General features: G+C 43.6%; 1 protein-coding gene across 7 annotated transcripts in view; it reads right to left on the reverse strand.

Annotated features, from left to right (window-relative positions):
* LOC126108973 (GRB10-interacting GYF protein 2) overlaps positions 1-21,825 on the reverse strand; it is a 187,277-nt gene that overhangs the window by 40,961 nt on the left and 124,491 nt on the right. For all 7 annotated transcript variants that reach the window (XM_049914372.1, XM_049914373.1, XM_049914374.1 and 4 more), the window contains 3 exons: positions 20,018-20,166; positions 11,011-11,296; positions 3,659-3,820 (listed from right to left, as the gene is read on the reverse strand). In XM_049914372.1, coding sequence (XP_049770329.1) covers positions 3,659-3,820; positions 11,011-11,296; positions 20,018-20,166 — 597 coding nt within the window. The remainder of the gene's footprint in view (positions 1-3,658; positions 3,821-11,010; positions 11,297-20,017; positions 20,167-21,825) is intronic.

Raw genomic sequence — 21,825 nt, forward strand, 5'->3', positions numbered from 1 at the left:
CCATAATATCTCCTCCGAAAGTATGGAAAGCATAGACCTTGCAGTAGAAGATGTGTCTCACAGTACTGAATATGAGAAAATGGTCATAACTCTTCACGTACATACTTCAGAACACATGTTTACTAGAAATTTTCATTTTGTTTTGGTCCATACCACTAACTGTAAAAGTTGCCTACACTACAGTCTTCCATTCCATCGCCAGAGATACCAGAATGATTTTCACTTATAACTTTCAACTACCGTTGCCAGACCATGGTCCCTTACATGAAACTGATACATTTGTTAGTCTTCATCATCCCTGAAAGTTTGTGTCATTACCACTGAATCCCCCTACAAATGTTAAAGGAAGTAAGAAATAAGACACTGTACTTAATGGTTGAAACTAAGGGGTTATACGGTTACAAAGTAGATGAGAATAATGATCTATTTCAGAGTATTTATTTGTGTCTAAACTAAACTCCGCCCGCACAGGCCATGAAGGCTCAACGGTACCGACCGGCTGCCGTGTCATCCTCAGTCCACAGGCATCACCGGATGCAGTGTCTAAATAATACAAATTGAATTATAAGGGCCATTCGTATATTTATCTTGTAAAAATACATTGTCCATCATATCTTTAGGTCCATGAATGATTAAGAGTAACATGGTAGAATATTAATATCTACAAGAATTTTCTCCGTTTCCAATGTTTTCTATTACATTATGCTTCTGATACCTATTGATATAGTCTTGGTACCTGTAGCAGATTAAGCAAAGGTCATAAATCAAACACTTATTTTGGGTAAAAACTGAAAATTACGAATAGAAACAGACGCCAGTTCTCATAACAGCATAAAAGGTTTCACACATATTGTTTAGGTATCATCAGAGAAACAAATGCTTCCTGCCAAACTGATACACCGACTTCTGCTCTTGCAGAAGAAGTGAACTCAATGGCTCTCACTGCAACAAATGCAGAAATCACAGCAGATTTGGAATTCTGCCATGTGTTTCTTTTTTTAAATACATAAATTAAAAAATAAATAAACTGCACCTGTGAATACAATGTTTACTAGTTAGTTGCCTTTTCACACAGTCAAAATGCTAAAAATTAGGGTAGTTGTGCTACTACTTGGGAAATACTAATACAACAACTCATTTAATTATTAAAATCAATGCTCGATTCCACTTGTAATCGAGCAAAACTGTTCAATGTAAGCTCCACTTCACATAGTGTGTAATGACAAAAACTCTACTTTTTGCGCTCCGTCATGGGATACAGACGCTGCTTTTGAACCTCGACTCTGCCGATATAGGGCCATGTGCGATTTAAACTTAAGAGCAAAGGAAACTGGTACCCCTGTCTAATGTCATTTAGAGCCCCCACGAGCAAGCAGAAGTGTTGCAACACAACATGGCACAGACTTGACTAATGTCTGAAGTTTTTATATGTCCATCCTTTTAGCAGGAGATATCTGAAACGACCACCATTTACTATCGTGAAAAATAAAAACACCTACAGCCATTTTTATAATTTTATTTTATTTTGTCGCTACCAGTTTCAACACTTCAGTGCATCATCTTCAGGCTGGTTTCGATGTGATATAGGTCAATATGATCCCCATGCATAACACATCAGTTGCCAGCATTACTGGATACGCAGATAATCTGTCAGCACTCCAACCATCAACTGCATAAAAAAAAAAGCCTCCAGGTTACGCACTGAAGTGTTGAAACTGGTAGTGACAAAATAAAATAAAATCATAAGAATGGCAGTAGTTGTTTTTATTTATTTGTCACGAATGTCTGATGTCTGAAGTGGTGCTGGAGGCAACTAAAACAATGAATCCTGCAGGGCTGTCCATAAATCCATAAGAGTACGAGTGGGTGGAGATCTCTTCTGAACAGCATGTTGTAAGGCATCACAGATATGCTCAATAATTTTTATGTCTGGGGAGTTTGGTGGTCAACAGAATGGTTTAAACACAGAAAAGTGTTCCTGGAGCCACCCTGTAGCAATTCTGGACCTGGGAGATGTCGCATCGCCCTACTGGGATTGCCCAAATCCATCGTAATGCACAATGGATATGACTGGAGGCAGATGATCAGACAGGACGCTTACATACGTGTCACCTGCCGGAGTCATATCTAGACGTATCAGGTGTCGATTATCAGTCCAAGTGCAGACACCCCACACCATTACAGAGCCTCCACCAGCTTGAACAGTCCCCTACTGACATGCAGGGTCCATGGATTCATGAGATGGTATCCATACCGTTCACGTCCATCTGCTTGATACAATTTGAAACAAGATTTGTCCACCAGCCAACATGTTTGCAGTCATCAACAGTCCAATGTTAGTGTTGACAGGCCCAGACGAGGTGTAAAGCTTTGTGTCATGCAGTCATCAAGGGTACACTATTGGGTCTTCAGCTCTGAAAGCGCATATCAATGTTTCATTGAATAGTTCGCACGCTGACACATGTTGAATGCCCATCACTCAAATCCGCAGCAATCTGCGGAAGGGTTGTACTTGTGTCATGTTGAACAATTCTCTTCTGTCATTGTTGGTCCCGTTCTTGCAGGATCTTTTTCCGTCCACAGCGATGTTGGAGATTTGATGTTTTACCGGATTCCTGATATTCACAGTACACTCGTGAAATGGTCATACAGGAAAATACTTCATTGCTACCTCAGAGATGCTGTGTCCCTTCGCTTGTATACAGACTGTAACACCACATCCAAACTCACTCAAATCTTGATAGCCCGCCATTGTAGCAGTAGTAACCGATCTAACAATGGTGCCAGACACTTGTCTTATATAAGGCGTCGCTGACCGCAGTGCCATATTCTGCCTGTTTCCATACTTCTGTAATTGAATAGGCATGCCTATTCCAGTTTCTTTGGTTCTTCAGCACATATTTATCTATGGTCAAAGATTCGCAACGAGCTAAAATAAATAGTGGGGATGGGGGCGTCGTGGGGGGGGGGGGGGGGGAGCAGTGAAGTGCAAGTAGGACTTGTGCTCCGAGAGTTCAGTACAAACTTAATTACAAATATAGACAGTTCATCTACATGTTTTGATGAGCGAGTCTGCTAGTATCAAAATATGTGACGTAAATGATCATAAAATTTGATAGCACTGTCTTAGAAGCTTACTTCTTTTACACTGCCAAGAGATCATCGACCATAGCATTTAACATAAATTTCAACTTTAAAACTCTATCCATTCCCGAGAAAAAAAGATGTGTTAACAGACACACAGGCAACAAAGTTATCCTATAAGAGTTCAGTTTTTACTGATTGAAGTATGGAATCCTACAAAGCAAGAGACATGATTGTAAGAGGGGAAAGGTTGAAGACAATATGCAGTAAATAGTTACAGCTGTTTGTAATTTCTATCAAATCAACACTAATAATATGTACTGTTTTCACTATTTTTAACATCTCACCACTTTCACACCCTCATAAACAGATGTAATTTCAAATGGTAATTGTCTCCAAATAGCAAGTCACGTCTGTATCAAGTTTGGTCAAAATTGTTCCAGATGTTCCACAGCTAAGCTCACCCCTCCCCAAAACACACAAATATTATCATGGAAAGCACATAAAAAGGCTCCACATTATGCTGATTTCACACCCCTTGCTTTCTCCCACAGAACACAAACAGCCCACAAACCTTGGCAAGGTTCTCCTGCTCCTCCTGCTGAATTTCCGTCAGCGACTTTGCGGCGGGCACCGGCGGTTTCACTTCCGCCCACCGCAGCTGTAGGCCTCCCAACACGCTGCTGCCGTTGCCAGTCTGCGCACCTGCAGAGTTCTGTGCCGCTGCATTCGCATTCTGAAATGTAACATCAAATATAATGTGAATACATGTTCTCTCTGTATTCTGAGGTCCGAGAAAATATGTTTTGTTGAGACGGAAAAACTTCTGTCCACTGCAGACTGTTAACAAAGGTCTAAGTGTACAGATTAGGGTGTTAGATATGTGAGTGGCTCGAACGCTTCTTAAGTTATAGAAACCAGTGTGCTGTTCTCGACGGCGAGCACTCGTCGGAGACGAGGGTATTGTCAGGAGTGTCCCAAGGAAGTGCAACAGGACTGCTCTCTTATATACATAAATGAGCTGACCGACAGGGTGAGTAGCAATCTGCAGCAGTTTGCTGGTGTACAGGAAAGTGTCATCTTAGAGTGCTGGTGGAGGATACAAGATGACCTGGACAGAATTTCTATTCTGTATGATGAATGTCAGATTGCTCTAAATGTACAAAAATGGAAGTGAATGTAGACACGTAGAAGAAACAACCCAGTAATGTTCGAATACAGTATTTGTGGTGTGCAGCTTCATACGTCACACGGATAAAATATCTAGGCATAATATTGCAAAGTGACAGCAAATTGAATGAGCACATCAGGACGGTAGTAGGGAAGGCAAACGGTCAGCTACAATTTTATGGGGAGAATATCAGGGAAGTGTAGCTGGTCTATTAAGTAGACGGTGTACGGAACACTATTCTCGAATACTACACGAGTGTTTGGCTTCACCACCAGGTCGGGTTAAAGGAAGACATCAAACTAATTCAGAGGCATGTGGTTAGATTTATTTCCGGTAGCTTCAGTCAATTTGCAAGCATCACGGAGATGCTTTGTGAACTCAAATGGGAATCCCTGCAGGGAGATGGCATTCTTTCCACAAAAAACTGTTGACAACATTTTGAGAACCACCATTTGCGCCTGACTGCACAATGATTCTACTGCCCCTAACACACACTTCACATGAGAGCAAGAGCAAAAATATGAGAAATCAGGGCCTGTACAGAGAAATACGAACAGTCATTTTTCCCCTCACTCCATTTGTGAGTGGAATGGGAAAGGGAATGATCAGTAGAGGTAGGAGGGCACAATGAAAAGTACTACCTCTGAATCTTTCACCTGTTCTCAACATCAGTTGATTTATTGCATCTCACTTCATCCACTCATGGAGCACACTCTCCTTCAACATGACAACACCAGAGCACACACACTAGTGCTGAGACATCTGCAACAATTGATGCCTTGGGTTCAATGTCATCCATCATCCTCCATACAGTCCCACACTTCACTCTATCCATTTTTCATCTGCCTACAAAAACAAAATCAAACATTCTACAGTGATAGTACCAATAAAGTGGCTCTCAGGAGAAGCGTATTCGTTGCCAGTGCGACACTGTTGAGAAATAAATATGTAGACATGAAGGATAATAATGCAGAATATTAATAAAGCATTTTATCTAGAAAAGACTTGAGAATTTATATGTAAAATATTTGGTGGCATTATTTTCCAGCATTCCCTTACTTGAACAAAACCTATGCACTTCACAATACTCAAATAATAATGGTGTTCTGCAACACTCACATTCAAATATTGGAAGCAATTACAAGAATACTCTCACAAAAAAGATGGAATACACCTGTCTTATCTCTCAAATCTCCATCACATTGGCAAATTTAAACTTTGTATTGTTAGAGACATGAGTCTTGTCCTATATAGTGAGGCAAGCCTCTAAGGGCACTTCTCACAAAAGCTTCTGACCACTGATTGATGATCATAGAAAATGGCTTCTTTCATACATACAGAGAAACATGTGTAACACATATGAATAACTTCAGCTTATTCTGTGTAAAATGTCAATTTCCACACAATGTGTGAACAACATGGAAAAAAATCTCTGCAGATTTTGTAGAATGGCTATTCATAAATAGTACAAAAAGACAAGAACTTGTTCAGCAAGACAAATTCTTAATACGAGTTAATGTAAGAAGCCCAATGCATACATCTGAAACAACACACATAGCTTACAACACTCAGTAGCTGAAGTGAGAGAAAAGGTATAGCAGGAATTATAGCCCATAGTAAGAAAACAGACATCCTGTGATTTGCTAACAATGCAGCAAAATTAAGCGAAGATGCAGAATAATTAGAACTGATGCTGGGCCAGAAGGAAACCGTCCTCAGCTCTTCCTAAGGCATGAAAATTAATAAATCTGAAAAACACGGAATCTTAGTTAGGGGCAGACAAAACACTGTTTCTCAATGTTCACTTAACAATGAATGGCTGGTGAAGGGAGAATCCTTCACTTATAGGGATTACATTACATCAGATGGAAGATCAAAGAATAGTGCTGGAAGCTAAACGTACCAGGTAAAAGCTGTTTTTAATACGAAAGGGAAACTTTTCCCATCCTGCCGCTTACACTAACACTCGGGAAATACCTCAAAGATATCTGTTTGGAGTGTTCTATTGTACGGAACTAAAACATGGACAATCTGAGAAGCAGAAAAACACCAAATAACGGCCTTGGAGATGTATTGCTAGTGCAGAATGTGCCTGGGTAGACAAAATATTGAATGAAGTTCTGCCTTCCACAGCAGAGGAAGAGGAGCTGTGTCTTTGGAATCTTATTTGACAGAGAAAGGAGACAGAGGTCGAGCACCTGCCGAGACACGATGGTGTCATTAAGAGTATCATTGAGGAGGTAGGAGGAAAGAATAACGCAAGGGGCAGACTGAGACCAGAATACATCACTCAGACTGTGGCGAGTACCAACTGGAATCTCTGTACTGCTTTCAACAGGAGAGCTGAAAACACGAACACATGGCGATCTACTAACAACCAACCTGACAACTGAAGCCTTACGAAAGAAGTTTAAAACTCATTATTTCAAGTTACATAAATTTATTTTGGCTGAGCTGCACAGATAATCGCACATGTTAGCATACTGCTTCTGAGATTCAGGGAGGCAAGCCGGCTCCAGATCAAATCTGCCCAGCAGATTAATGACCAGGTCCGGTGTGCAGGCCAGCCTCGATGTCACGTTTAGTCAGTTTCCCGCATCTGACTAGATGAACAGTACTGGAATTACAGCAGCCAGAGTGAACTTCCAATAAAAGAAGACTGGTCAAATTGAACAGAAGAAAGGTAACACTTTAGGCTGATCAGACAGGTAGTCCTGTATAAAAATTTTCTGGTAGGTTAAAAGTGCTTGTAGGAATTGAGCACAAAACCTTTGCCTTTTGTGGGCAATGCTCTTACCTACTAAGCAATTGTGCACAGCACAACCCACCCTTAGCTTCCCTTCCGCCAGTACCTGTCTCCTACTTCCCAAACTTTATGTACATTCTCTTGCATTCCCTTGTTGTAACAGCACTACCTCAGGAGTGACACGCATCCCCACATCATCTTATTAACGAATGAAACTCTCGATTAAAAAGTTACAGGGTCACGTATTGAATGTAAAGGTGTAGGTACTGTCTGGAACTTTATTTTTATTTGCACATGATGAGCTACATTGAAGGAAAGTGTGCCTCTTCAATACGGGACGGCAATCACAGCAACTTTGTCAGAGTAAATACTTGTTCGTACACGTTAATAGAAATCCCACAAATCACCTGCCTGCTTTGAAAATACGCAGAGTTCTGAAAATAAAAGTATAAAAAAATCAACATTAATCCGGGAAAAACAAATGAAGTACTATTTGGTATTGATTTCACGGCTGATTCTGAATACTGAATGTATGGCTTTAAGAAGGGGGAGTCCTAGACAAGAGGAGCCCACCTACAATGAAGACGTGGGTAGCACGGTTTAAGGGAGACACTAATCTCAATACATATGTTCTTTCCACAAACATCCTCTTACCCTGGCGAGGACACAGTGGGGGGAAACAGGATACGACCTCCTGTCTCTCTCCCTCTCTCTGATGTACACCCCATCAGCTCTGCCTACCCTTGTCCTCACTAAAGTTGCACTCACACTTCTAGGCTCAGAATGACTTCCTTCTTAAGCTCAACAGCCCCCAATCTATTCATCTCTCTTCCAAGAGGAAGGAATCATTAATTCCCAATGCTAAGCTGTCAAGAGTGTGTGTGTGTGTGTGTGTGTGTGTGTGTGTGTGTGTGTGTGTGTGTGTGTGTGTGTGTTGGCGATATTACACAGTTCACCACCTGAAAATACCGTATTTACTCGAATCTAAGCCGCACCTGAGAAATGAGACTCGAAATCAAGGAAAAAAAAATTCCCGAATCTAAGCCGCACCTGAAATTTGAGACTCGAACTTCAGGGGGATAGAAAAGTTTTAGGCCGCATCTCTAAATCGAAACAATGTTGGCCCATTGTAATATGAGACACAATTTAGGTCGAATGAATGATGATGATACAGCTACAGTAGTTTGGTTCGAGTTGTAAGCTTAGCAGTTAAGCTTCACCAGGTAGCCATTGGGCCATTGCTTGCGTCAGGCGGTCCGTCCGTATTTATACGGGTACCCTTCCTTTTTCACGTGCTTCGTCTGGTTTGAATTGATTGCTTATTTTTCTTTGATCTGATAAGTGCTGTTTTCTTTGTTATAGGTGTTTACATCACTCTAAGCTGAAAATGCATTACTGTACTGTCATGCACTGTTTGTCGCATTCTGATAATGAGTGTTTACGGCCTGTCGCCGCTCGCGACATGGCTTGCTTTTGTGCACACTACCGCCGCTTACAATTTTTTAAAAAAAAAAAAAAAAAAAAAAAAAAAAAAAAAAAAAAAAGGAGAGAGGAATTGTCTCATTAGCGAAACAATGGCAAGAGACTGCTGTTTGTTGTTACTTACACTGCTGCTTTCTTTGATAATGATCAACAAGAACCAAATAATAGACTGCGTATGATAGATGTTCTGAACGAGAGTTTAGCGAAAACTTTTCTCTGTTTGAAAATCTTTGCAGATGCCTCTTTAGTACATTACATTCCGCACAGAAATTAGAGTCATCTTAGATTTAAAAATCTAGTCAGTTGCCGTGCTTCATTTCTGACTGTATCACTATTAGGCATAAGAATAATACGAATATAAACATGACATGATATGTTTATTCTTCCGCATTTGCTGTTTTCTCACTAGTTTCGTAGTTTATTAGGCAGACAGGATTTAAATGAGACAGCAGCAAACACGAAAGAATACGTGGCAAAATGTTTATATTCGTATTATTCTTATGGTGAAGAGAATACTGCATGTGATTCACAATTCATAAAAGTTCCTGTCAGGAACCATCTCTTCTCACAGGTAGGAAAAAATTCAGAACGTAAGAGTTGGCCGTATTGACAAACATCCCAAATAGTCTTGCCAGTCGGATTTTCATAGTACATTGCAATGTTGCTACATTCGAAGATGAACAATACGAAATTTGTATTTACTTCGTTGGATAATGTATGAAAATGCAGTGGTCAAAACTCGGGGCGGAGAAAAAAGCTCGTCTTTCACCTTTTTTAAAAATTTATTTACTCACGCAGAGGTTTTGGCGCCAGTATTTATCTTTGTGCCTGCAAAGCATGCCTGTGTAGCGCTACATATATTAGACATTTAGACGGCAGAAGTTAGTTGTGGCGGCACCTACCAACATTTTTCAGAACTTCCGCTTACTTTGCACTCGATTCTAAGCCGCAGGCGGTTTTCTGGATTACAAAAACAGGAAAAAACGTGCGGCTTAGATTCGAGTAAATACGGTACAATGCCCAACAGAAAGTGTCAGGTAGAATTGCCACCACAATTCATTAGTACTGTTATTAGGCCTGGCAGAGTAGCAGGGGAGTGAACAGTGTCAGATGCCAAGTGATCACTGTGAAGGACACAGATATCATGTACTCATTCGAGACAGCATTATCAGCACCTTAGCACTATAAGCACTTTACAGCACCTTAGCATTACAAGCACTTTACATAATTTGATGGGGGTCTCATTGTCGTTCTCCATTTGGTCGGTTGGTCAAACTGTGCAACATACAGATTTGTGGGGCTTTCCGGTGAGACAAGGCTCGAGTTCGGACTGTACAGCAAATGGGGGACAGGCACACTCACCTAAAGATTCCGGGTGATCACATCTGACCGCCATTTGGGAGGACCACATTATCTTCCACAGATCATCTCTTAACCCTTTCACACCTGCATCTTCCATTTGTGACACCCCACTTCCACTAGATACATCCGGACTAAGGAATTACCATCACACGCATACACCGCCATTAACACAACAAATGGCTGCTCTCGGAATGGTGCCGTTACCAGAAACCACGGACTACTGATGAATTGTTTCACGCCGTGTTCCGAGATGAATCGTAGCTCTGCACTACCCCGGACGGCCGTCATCAGCGAGTACAGCTGCAACTCGGTGAGAGGTCCCTTCTTGCAATGTTCTGGAGAGATACAGAAGTGTCACCCTTCGACATCACAGTGTGGGGAGCCATCGAGTACGATTTCACGTCACAGGCGGTAATGATTGTGGTAACTCAGTGGAGGCACAAAGATATCCTGCATATTTGTGTGCTACTGCTAATGTGACAGTATTGTGGTGCCACTTGTTGACAAGACAATGCTCGTTCACATGCGGCACGTGTCTCAAACCGTCTGCACAAAATTTAGTTACACCCACAACCAGCAAGATCTCTGCCAATGAATGAACACATTTGGGACCAGCTCTGACGTCAACTCTGCTCTGGGGGCCAGTATCTCTGATGTCGAGGACTAGGTACGACAGTTGTGAGGTGCGAGCAGAGACGATACAGTGGCTGAAACTTGCCCGCGAAAGGCACAGGTCCCGAGTTCGAGTCTCTGTCAGCACACAGTTTTAATCTGCCAGGAAGTTTCATATCAGCACACACTCCGCTGCAGAGTGAAAATCTCATTCTGGATACAGTGGCTGTCTCACACCCTTTCCCAAATGAATCAGTGCGCGCATCCTGATGAGAGGGAGAGCAAGTCGTACTGAAAAGTGAGCTCTCGTGCTGCAAGTTCTTTGTAAATTTGACGCGAGTCTGTAATCGCTGAAGTAACATTACATATCCTTTCGATTCATGGTGTTTCAATTTGTCGCCTCCTCCTTTCCTGGATCTCCACTTCTTTTTGTCAGGGAGTGAAGTACCAGACAACAATTCCACCTTATATTTCATTAGTTTTCTCCGATCGGCTGTTAGTCTGATACAGAAAATAAACGCTGTCGAATCTCGAGCACAGCCCCGTTACGCACCTGCTGTTGCTGTTGCAGCTGCTGCTGTTGTTGTTGCTGCTGCTGCTGCTGTTGTTGCAACTGCTGCTGCTGCAGCTGCAACTGCCTCTCGCGCTCCCGCTCCTGGCGCTGGATCTCGGTGAGCGGCTGCTGTACAGTGGCGGCGGGCGGCGCAGGTGTGGCAGTCCAGGGCGCGGGCCGCAGTGCTGCCGCCTGGCGCGCCTTCTCCTGCTGTTCCTGTAGCTTGCGCAGTGCTTTCTCCTGTTGTTCTTGCCGCCGCTGCCTCGTTCGCTCCTCCTCCTCCTGCCTGTGGACGCGTCACACTGTATAATTTTCAGCAGAGACGCAATACGGGAGACTCGACTGGGTAGATAGGTAACACTGAAAATGAATCCGAACGGTGCGATAGGACCTCTCGCAGTATTAACGTACACAAACTGACTGCCCCGTCAGGCGGTGTCACATACGGGCAGTGCGGCACCGAAAAAAGCGGCGACAGAGGTCGAGTCTTCTAGTAGACCGTCAGTCGGGCATCTCACTTGTGGGAGTCAGAGGGTCACGACAAGTGTACAGGGTGGCTATTAAAACTCGAAAAGTTATGTTCCCTGAGAATTCCAGTTGTGAGGAGAAAGATGGTGTTAAGAAGCCCCAATTAATTACAGGTGAGTGGAAAGGGGGGTGGGGGGGGAAGGGCATACCACAATAATGACTCTTCCTTCTTTCCTCTCACTTGAGATATACTAGCCATAAACAATAGTTTAACTGCTGTTTTTAAACACAGATAATTTATATGGGATAATATTCATATAACACACCTTGAGATATCAAGTACTTTAAAATTTGTGATTTATAAAACTCGACAAAATCAAATTTCAATTCTAGGTTAAAAACACAGGATTCACCAAGATTTTATGAAATGCACAGAAATTCCCCAAGATTCCCATGATTTTTTCCATGTAAGATTTATTTCCTTGAGGATTCCAGATTTTCCAGAAGAATTGCCACACAGGGGTAGTAACGTAAGAAGAATGAGGCTAGGTAGATACAGATGGTGCTCCGGTACTACATCAAGAAGCCTACAACTGATAATTAATTGTTAATGAAGGGAAGTAGTGTCATCTGTATCTCAGATATAGTGCACGGTTGGTGATAAGGAATGGCTGGAGCACAGTATGAGAGTTTCCACGAAACTATCGTAATAACCCTTAGTGAGGTATTACAGCCAGAGTGTCTCATCACCAGGTATTACTTTGCTCTACAAAAGCTGAAAGGTTACCACTACGAAGTGTCAGTTTTTCACATGGGGAGGGGGGTCCGTCTCTCGGTCCGGTACACAGTTTTAATCTGCCAGGAAGTTTCAGCAAAACTAGTAATTTGGAGTTTCTATATTATTGCTGGTATCCCTTTGTTCAAATTTCCCTGACTGAATTTCCTAATTCTCAAAATATTCAGTTACTTGTTAGTATCATAAGCAGCGTCTGTATAAGTAATGTTTCGCTTTTGTAGCTATGCAGCTCTATTTTTAAGGTCTTGCTGCAATCTGAAAATTTAATCTTGGAATTTTTAGACAGTAATGTTAGAAAATAGCAGTTTTTGTGTATTTACTTACAGGGATTGTGCCTTCCCTATTAAGTAGAAATTCACACACTCACAAATCATCCTTGACACATGTGTACCATATTACAATTTTAACATATATGTCAGACACTGAATGAGTGAATGTGAGTGTGTGAATTTATGAATAATGAAGAGTATTTTCTGACATTAGCATCTAAAAAACACACACAAACATATAGCATGCCACATGAAACTGAAAATAAGAGAAGGGAATGAAACACACTTATCTCACTACACAATATAGTAGGTGAAAAGACTTTGTTTACAGAATTTATTATCATGGGTGCAAGTGAGGATAAGAAATACCTGTCGTCATCGTGGTCTTCAGTCCTAAGACTGGTTTGATGCAGCTCCCCATGCTACTCTGTCCTGTGGAAGCCTCTTCATCTAGAATTAACAACCTACATAATTCTGAATCTGCTTACTGTATTCACCACTTTGTCTCCCTCTATGATTTTTACCCCCTCCCACACTACCCACCAGTACTAAATTAGTGAGCTCTTGATGTCTAAGAATGTGTCCTGCCAACCAATCTCTTCTTCTAGCCAGATTGTGCCACAAATTTCTTTTCTCCTCAATTATATTCAGTATCTCCTCATTAGTTATGCAATCCACCCATCTAATCTTCAGCATTTTGCAGTGGCATATTTAAAAAAGCTTTTATTCTCTTCTTGTTTAAACTGTTTGGAGCCCATATTTCACTTCCATACAAGGCTAAACTCCAAACAAACGCTTTCAGAAAAGAGTTCCTGACACTATACTCGATGTTAACAAATTTATCTTCTTCAGAAATGATTCTTGCCATTGCCAGTCAACATTTTATATCCTCTCTACCTGGACCATCATCAATTATTTTGCTGCCCAAATAGCAAAACTCATCTACTACACTAAGTCTCATTTACTAATTGAATTTCCCTCAGCATCACCTGATTTAACATTTTCCATTCTGTTTAACTGCCCTTCCAAGTCCTTTGCCATCTCTGACACCAAAGGACACCAATATCCCTCCATTGTGGTTGCTCCTACAGTACGGCTATCTGTACTGCTGAGGCATGCAAGTCTGACTCCCCACTGGGGGCAGATCCATGGTACATTGGTGTGGGGGGGGGGGGGGGACTCAAAAGGTGAATTACAATAATTATCTCTTTCAGTCACTTATCTTCCTTCTTGATGTGTTTTTATGGTTTACACCCTTATCTTCAGGTGGATCACTAGATCAGCTCAGAGATTTGTCGTCGTAACTGCCGCCTGCTCCACGTCTGCTGTGCAGCGAGCTACCTTAATTTAAGTATTAACTGTATTTTTCTTACTTGTCACTTCTTCTTCCGTGTGTATTTGCTTTTAGGAAGCTTTAATTTTCGAGTGCTCTTAATAGTGTTCCATAGATTTCGTGTTTGTTTTGAATACAGTCAGAGAGAGTCCCTTTAGTCAGCCATAGTGCCAGTAGTGTCAGTGTCGTCGCAACTGCCGCCTGCTTCACGTCTACTGTGCAGCGAGCTACCTTAATTTAAGTATTAACTGTATTTTTCTTACTTGTCACTTCTTCTTCCGTGTGTATTTGCTTTTAGGAAGCTTTATTTTTAGAGTGCTCTTAATAGTGTTCCATAGATTTCGTGTTTGTTTTGAATACAGTCAGAGAGAGTCCCTTTAGTCAGCCATAGTGCCAGTAGTGTCAGTGTCGTCGTAACTGCCGCCTGCTTCACGTCTGCTGTGCAGCGAGCTACCTTAATTTAAGTATTAACTGTATTTTTCTTACTTGTCACTTCTTCTTCCGTGTGTATTTGCTTTTAGGAAGCTTTAATTTTCGAGTGCTCTTAATAGTGTTCCATAGATTTCGTGTTTGTTTTGAATACAGTCAGAGAGAGTCCCTTTAGTCAGCCATAGTGCCAGTAGTGTCAGTGTCGTCGTAACTGCCGCCTGCTTCACGTCTGCTGTGCAGCGAGCTACCTTAATTTAAGTATTAACTGTATTTTTCTTACTTGTCACTTCTTCTTCCGTGTGTATTTGTTTTTAGGAAGCTTTAATTTTCGAGTGCTCTTAATTGTGTTCCATAGATTTCGTGTTTGTTTTGAATACAGTCAGAGAGAGACCCTTTAGTCAGCCATAGTGCCAGTAGTGTCAGTGTCGTCGTAACTGCCGCCTGCTTCACGTCTGCTGTGCAGCGAGCTACCTTAATTTAAGTATTAACTGTATTTTTCTTACTTGTCACTTCTTCTTCCGTGTGTATTTGCTTTTAGGAAGCTTTATTTTTAGAGTGCTCTTAATAGTGTTCCATAGATTTCGTGTTTGTTTTGAATACAGTAAGAGATAGTCCCTGTAGTCAACCATAGTGCCAGTAGTGCTAGAGTTTGTTTTCAATACAGTCCAGAGACAGGTAGTGCTATTTTCATTGTTTTCTACAAGAAGGGGCTAGCAACCACAGTTTAGTGAATAAGCAGCCGCCTTTAGTGAATTAGCAGTCTAGTTAAAGGCTGATTAACTCCCTTCAGTAAATTGTTTCCTTAGGATGGATAGGATGTGTGACTGCTGTGTACGGACGCAGGAGGAGCTGGCCACTGTTCGCGAACAGCTGAGCGTGTTGATGGCCGCGGTCAGCCGTCTTCAGGCTGCTGCCTCGGAGTGTAGCGGCAGTGGGGAGTCTGGTGCGTCGCAAGGTACACCCCAGGTGTTACATGCTTCACCCACTGTCCCTGCTGTCGAGACATCTTCGCGGGTACCGGGCGCGGTTGGGCCACCCTCTCCCCAAGGGGAGTGGCGGGTTCAGCGGCGTTCGCGGCGCACGAGGCGGAAGGTCAATGTGGAGGCTGGCCGTGTGGCATCGCCCACTCTGCCTGTGAGGGGACATGTGGCTGCTCCTTCAGCAAGGTCCGAGCAGGCACACGGGGGGAGGGGTTTATTAGTTATTGGGAGCTCCAACGTTAGGCGGGTGATGGAGCCCCTTAGGGAAATAGCGAGAAGGTCGGGGAAGAAGGCCAGTGTTCACTCTGTCTGCTTGCCGGGGGGTCTCATCCGAGATGTGGAGGAGGCCCTACCGGCGGCGATAGAGAGCACTGGGTGCACCCGACTGCAAATTGTTGCTCATGTCGGCACCAATGACTCCTGCCGTCTGGGTTCAGAGGTCATCCTCAGTTCGTACAGGCGGTTGGCGGAATTGGTGAAGGCGGAAAGCCTCGCTCGCGGGGTGGAATCAGAGCTAACTATTTGTAGTATCGTTCCCAGAACCGATCGCGGTCCTCTGGTTTGGAGCCGAGTGGAAGGCTTAAACCAGAGGCTCAGACGATTCTGCGGAGATCTGGGGTGCAAATTTCTCGACCTCCGCTATCGGGTGGAGAAATGTAGGGTCCCCCTTAATAGGTCAGGCGTGCACTACACGCCGGAAGCGGCTACAAGGGTAGCGGAGTACGTGTGGAGTGCACATGGGGGTTTTTTAGGTTAGAGAATCCCCTCCCTAGGCCCGACAAGACGCCTCCTGAGACGCGGCAAGATAGGAGTAGGCAAAATGCAACAGGGAATAACAATATTAATGTGCTAATAGTAAACTGCAGGAGCGTCTATAGAAAGGTCCCAGAACTGCTCTCATTAATAAACGATCACAACGCCCATATAGTACTAGCGACAGAAAGTTGGCAGAAACCAGACGTAAACAGTAACGAAATCCTAAACTCAGATTGGAATGTATACCGCAGAGACAGGCTGAACAGTGAAGGGGGAGGCGTGTTTATAGCTATAAGAAGTGCAATAGTATCGAAGGAAATTGACAGAGATCCGAAATGTGAAATGATTTGGGTGAAGGTCGCGGTTAAAGCAGGCTCAGACATGGTAATTGGATGTCTCTATAGGCCCCCTGGCTCAGCAGCTGTTGTGGCTGAGCACCTGAAGGATAATTTGGAAAATATTTCGAGTAGATTTCCCCACCATGTTATAGTTCTGGGTGGAGATTTTAATTTGCCGGATATAGACTGGGAGACTCAGACGTTCATAACGGGTGGCAGGGACAAAGAATCCAGTGAAATTTTTTTTAAGTGCTTTATCGGAAAACTACCTTGAGCAGTTAAACAGAGAACCGACTCGTGGCGATAACATATTAGACCTTCTGGTGACAAACAGACCCGAACTATTTGAAAAAGTTAACGCAGAACAGGGAATCAGTGATCATAAAGCGGTTACGGCATCGATGATTTCAGCCGTAAATAGGAATATTAAAAAGGGTAGGAAGATTTTTCTGTTTAGAAAAAGTGACAAAAAGCAGATTTCAGAGTACCTGTTGGCTCAACACAAAAGTTTTGTCTCAAGTACTGATAGTGTTGAGGATCAGTGGACAAAGTTCAAAACCATCGTACAATATGCGTTAGATGAGTATGTGCCAAGCAAGATCGTAAGAGATGGAAAAGAGCCACCGTGGCTCAACAACCGAGTTAGAAAACTGCTGCGGAAGCAAAGGGAACTTCACAGCAAACATAAACATAGCCAAAGCCTTGCAGACAAACAAAAATTACGCGAAGCGAAATGTAGTGTGAAGAGAGCTATGCGAGAGGCGTTCAATGAATTCGAAAGTAAAGTTCTATGTACTGACTTGGCAGAAAATCCTAAGAAATTTTGGTCTTATGTCAAAGCGGTAGGTGGATCAAAACAAAATGTCCAGACACTCTGTGACCAAAATGGTACTGAAACAGAGGATGACAGAATAAAGGCCGAGATACTAAATGTCTTTTTCCAAAGTTGTTTCACAGAGGAAGATTGCACTGTAGTTCCTTCTCTAGATTGTCGCACAGATGACAAAATGGTAGATATCGAAATAGATGACAGAGGGATAGAGAAGCAATTAAAATCGCTCAAAAGAGGAAAGGCCTCTGGACCTGATGGGATGCCAGTTCAATTTTACACAGAGTACGCGAAGGAACTTGCCCCCCTTCTTGCAGCGGTGTACCGTAGGTCTCTAGAAGAGCGTAGCGTTCCAAAGGATTGGAAAAGGGCACAGGTCATCCCCGTTTTCAAGAAGGGACGTCGAACAGATGTGCAGAACTATAGACCTATATCTCTAACGTCGATCAGTTGTAGAATTTTGGAACACGTATTGTGTTCGAGTATAATGACTTTTCTGGAGACTAGAAATCTACTCTGTAGGAATCAGCATGGGTTTCGAAAAAGACGGTCATGTGAAACCCAGCTCGCGCTATTCGTCCACGAGACTCAGAGGGCCATAGACACGGGTTCCCAGGTAGATGCCGTGTTTCTTGACTTCCGCAAGGCGTTCGATACAGTTCCCCACAGTCGTTTATTGAACAAAGTAAGAGCATATGGACTATCAGACCAATTGTGTGATTGGATTGAGGAGTTCCTAGATAACAGGACGCAGCATGTTATTCTCAATGGAGAGAAGTCTTCCGAAGTAAGAGTAATTTCAGGTGTGCCGCAGGGGAGTGTCATAGGACCATTGCTGTTCACAATATACATAAATGACCTGGTGGATGACATCGGAAGTTCACTGAGGCTTTTTGCAGATGATGCTGTGGTGTATTGAGAGGTTGTAACAATGGAAAATTGTACTGAAATGCAGGAGGATCTGCAGCGAATTGACGCACGGTGCAGGGAATGGCAACTGAATCTCAATGTAGACAAGTGTAATGTGCTGCGAATACACAGAAAGATAGATCCTTTATCATTTAGCTACAAAATAGCAGGTCAGCAGATGGAAGCAGTTAATACCATAAATTATCTGGGAGTACGCATTAGGAGTGATTTAAAATGGAATGATCATATAATGTTGATTGTCGGTAAAGCAGATGCCAGACTGAGATTCATTGGAAGAATCCTAAGGAAATGCAATCCCAAAACAAAGGAAGTAGGTTACAGTACGCTTGTTCGCCCACTGCTTGAATACTGCTCAGCAGTGTGGGATCCGTACCAGATAGGGTTGATACAAGACATAGAGAAGATCCAACGGAGAGCAGCGCACTTCGTTACAGGATCATTTAGTAATCGCGAAAGCGTTACGGAGATGATAGATAAACTCCAGTGGAAGACTCTGCAGGAGAGACGCTCAGTAGCTCGGTACGGGCTTTTGTCAAAGTTTCGAGAACATACCTTCACCGAAGAGTCAAGCAGTATATTGCTCCCTCCTACGTATATCTCGCAAAGAGACCATGAGGATAAAATCAGAGAGATTAGAGCCCACACAGAGGCATACCGACAATCCTTCTTTCCACGAACAATACGAGACTGGAATAGAAGGGAGAACCGATAGAGGTACTGAAGGTACCCTCCGCCACACACCGTCAGGTGGCTTGCGGAGTACGGATGTAGATGTAGATGTAGATGTACTGGATATGTACGTAAGCTATTTGCTTTGAACTTTATTTCACTACAAAAAATTTGTCACTTGTTATAGCACGGTGCACGAATTACAAATTTTTAAGATAATAAATCACTTGAAAAATGTTCTAGTAAAAAGAATACAGAGGATCATTACAAATATTAATATTCATCGCTAAAGGACAGCACATACATGAAAAGGTAGCACAAACACTAAAGGACAACGCAAATGCCCCAGATACGGTACTACCCAATCGTGAAATTACTGCACTTTAACTCCCATGGCCATTATCGGAAACAAGTGATGACGTTACAGTAAACGAAAACATACTATTTTTTTTCTCCTGTTATTTGCACTGTGGAAGTCCGGACAGCTTCATGAGCAACTTGTCTGGTCGCCAAAACAACGGAACACATTCTGATCAGCTTCAAGTGCAAGCTAACTGCAGCATCCTCACTCCTAGGTGCAATAATATTGTGGCTGACTAATACAGATGTAGGCATCCACCAGAAAATGAGGATGTAAGCCCTCAAAACACATCGTGGAGGGATATAAAAGTGACTGGCACAGATAATTGTTTTAATTTATCTTTTACGTCAAACAGTTGCAGTTTATAAACCACAGCACAACCCAACACAGACAGCATAAGGTAATGAAATACTGGCATAAGAGAAACAAAATTTTAGTACTCCACCTTGTTCAAAGTATTCTGATGTTAAACACAAGTCTTGATACACCACAGGCAACTAATCAGGGAGATAATTCACTGCTAATGCATAAGCTGATCACAATTTTAACACAATGAGTTGGCAGGCTTTCATCTGATTGAGGTAATTACAGTATGCCTTCTTCAGACTTTCAAAGCACAGGCCTGCTACTTCGAGGAGAAAGGTTGCACCTGGCAATCCCATGGAATATCTCAACAAAGCTGCTAGTAGACTAAAAATATTACAAATACCATGTGACATACTTGCACAGAACAGCGTGCTATGGATTTTTGTTAACGAATTTCTGTGAGTGTCAAGAATAATAGCAACAATTCACAACTATCGAGTTGAGTGTCTATCAAACACTGCAAGGATTTACTGATCCACTTACTTCTTTTTCTCCTCCTCTTCTTTCTTCTTTGCTTCTTCTGCTTTTTTCTTCTTTTCCTTCTCAGCTTCTTTACGCTTCTTGTCTTCTTCCCGTTTTTGGGCTGCCTTCTCTTTTTCCTTTTTCATTGCTTCTTCAATCTTCTTCGCCTCCTGCCACAAAATAAACATAACAGTAAAGTAAGAGGCAACACTACAAAGTCCTGGACGGAAATTGTGAATGAAACCATTCATAGCATAGTTCAGACATTGGGGGTGGTAGACAGCGGAAAAGAGAGGGAGGGAGGGGAGAGAGAGAGAGAGAGAGAGAGAGAGAGACTTGTAGCTAAGCTTTCAGTGCAGAGTGTGTGTGTGTGTGTGTGTGTGTGTGTGTGTGTGTGTGTGTGTGTGTGTGTGTGTGTGTGTTTATAGAAGATTGAGAACTGAATTGAGAAAGACTATTTTATGTAATAATAGTTATAGGTCAAAGGAAATTAGATTCTGTTTGGATTGATATGATGATTTATGTTGGAGATATTCTGGGAGCATCGGATGGCTGCTTGTGAGATCAAAGCAGGCAGGAGCTCAGAGTTTGCACGGCTGTGCAGTGTGCCGTGGCAAACTTCTGTGATGTTGGAACTCAGTGACTAGACAGACCTATATACAACACAATCGAATTTGACTCAACCGTAATGAGTGTGTGTTCTTGTTATTGCTTACAAGAAATTATTGTCAGTTGGAAGTTAAACCAATTTGAAATTGAGATAATAGACCACGTTTAACCCACCAGTGCCTGATACTACGTAATATTATTCTTTTACCGGAAAAGTCTGGTGGAAGGTGAAGTCCCTCCGAAATGACTATGAAGGTTGCATAAAGAAGGAGAGAATATTCACTCTGTGTGTGGGGGGAAGGGTAGACAGGGGGGTGAGGAGAGAGGAGAGAGGGGGGTGAGGAGAGAGGAGAGAGGGGGGTGAGGAGAGAGGAGAGAGGGGGGTGAGGAGAGAGGAGAGAGGGGGGTGAGGAGAGAGGAGAGAGGGGGGTGAGGAGAGAGGAGAGAGGGGGGTGAGGAGAGAGGAGAGAGGGGGGTGAGGAGAGAGGAGAGAGGGAGTGAGGAGAGAGGAGAGAGGGGGTGAGGAGAGAGGAGAGAGAGGGTTGAGGGGTGGAGGGGGGAGGAGAGAGAGGGTTGAGGGGGGAGGGGGGAGGAGAGAGAGGGTTGAGGGGGGGAGGGGGGAGGAGAGAGAGGGTTGAGGGGGGGAGGGGGGGAGGAGAGAGAGGGTTGAGGGGGGAGGAGAGAGAGGGTTGAGGGGGGAGGAGAGAGAGGGTTGAGGGGGGAGGAAAGAGAGGGTTGAGGGGGGAGGGGGAGGAGAGAGAGGGTTGAGGGGGGAAGGGGGGAGGAGAGAGAGGGTTGAGGGGGGAAGGGGGGAGGAGAGAGAGGGTTGAGGGGGGGAGGGGGGAGGAGAGAGAGGGTTAAGGGGGGAGGGGGGAGGAGAGAGAGGGTTGAGGGGGGAGGGGGGGAGAGAGAGGGTTGAGGGGGGAGGGGGGGGAGAGAGAGGGTTGAGGGGGGAGGGGGGAGGAGAGAGAGGGTTGAGGGGGGAGGGGGGAGGAGAGAGAGGGTTGAGGGGGGAGGAGAGAGAGGGTTGAGGGGGGAGGGGGAGGGGGAGGAGAGAGAGGGTTGAGGGGGGAGGGGGAGGAGAGAGAGGGTTGAGGGGGGAGGGGGAGGGGGAGGAGAGAGAGGGTTGAGGGGGGAGGGGGAGGAGAGAGAGGGGGGAGGGGGGAGGAGAGAGAGGGTTGAGGGGGGAGGGGGGAGGAGAGAGAGGGTTGAGGGGGAAG

The sequence above is a fragment of the Schistocerca cancellata genome, chromosome 11, assembly GCF_023864275.1.
Source record: "Schistocerca cancellata isolate TAMUIC-IGC-003103 chromosome 11, iqSchCanc2.1, whole genome shotgun sequence".
Taxonomy (NCBI): Eukaryota; Metazoa; Arthropoda; class Insecta; order Orthoptera; family Acrididae; genus Schistocerca; species Schistocerca cancellata.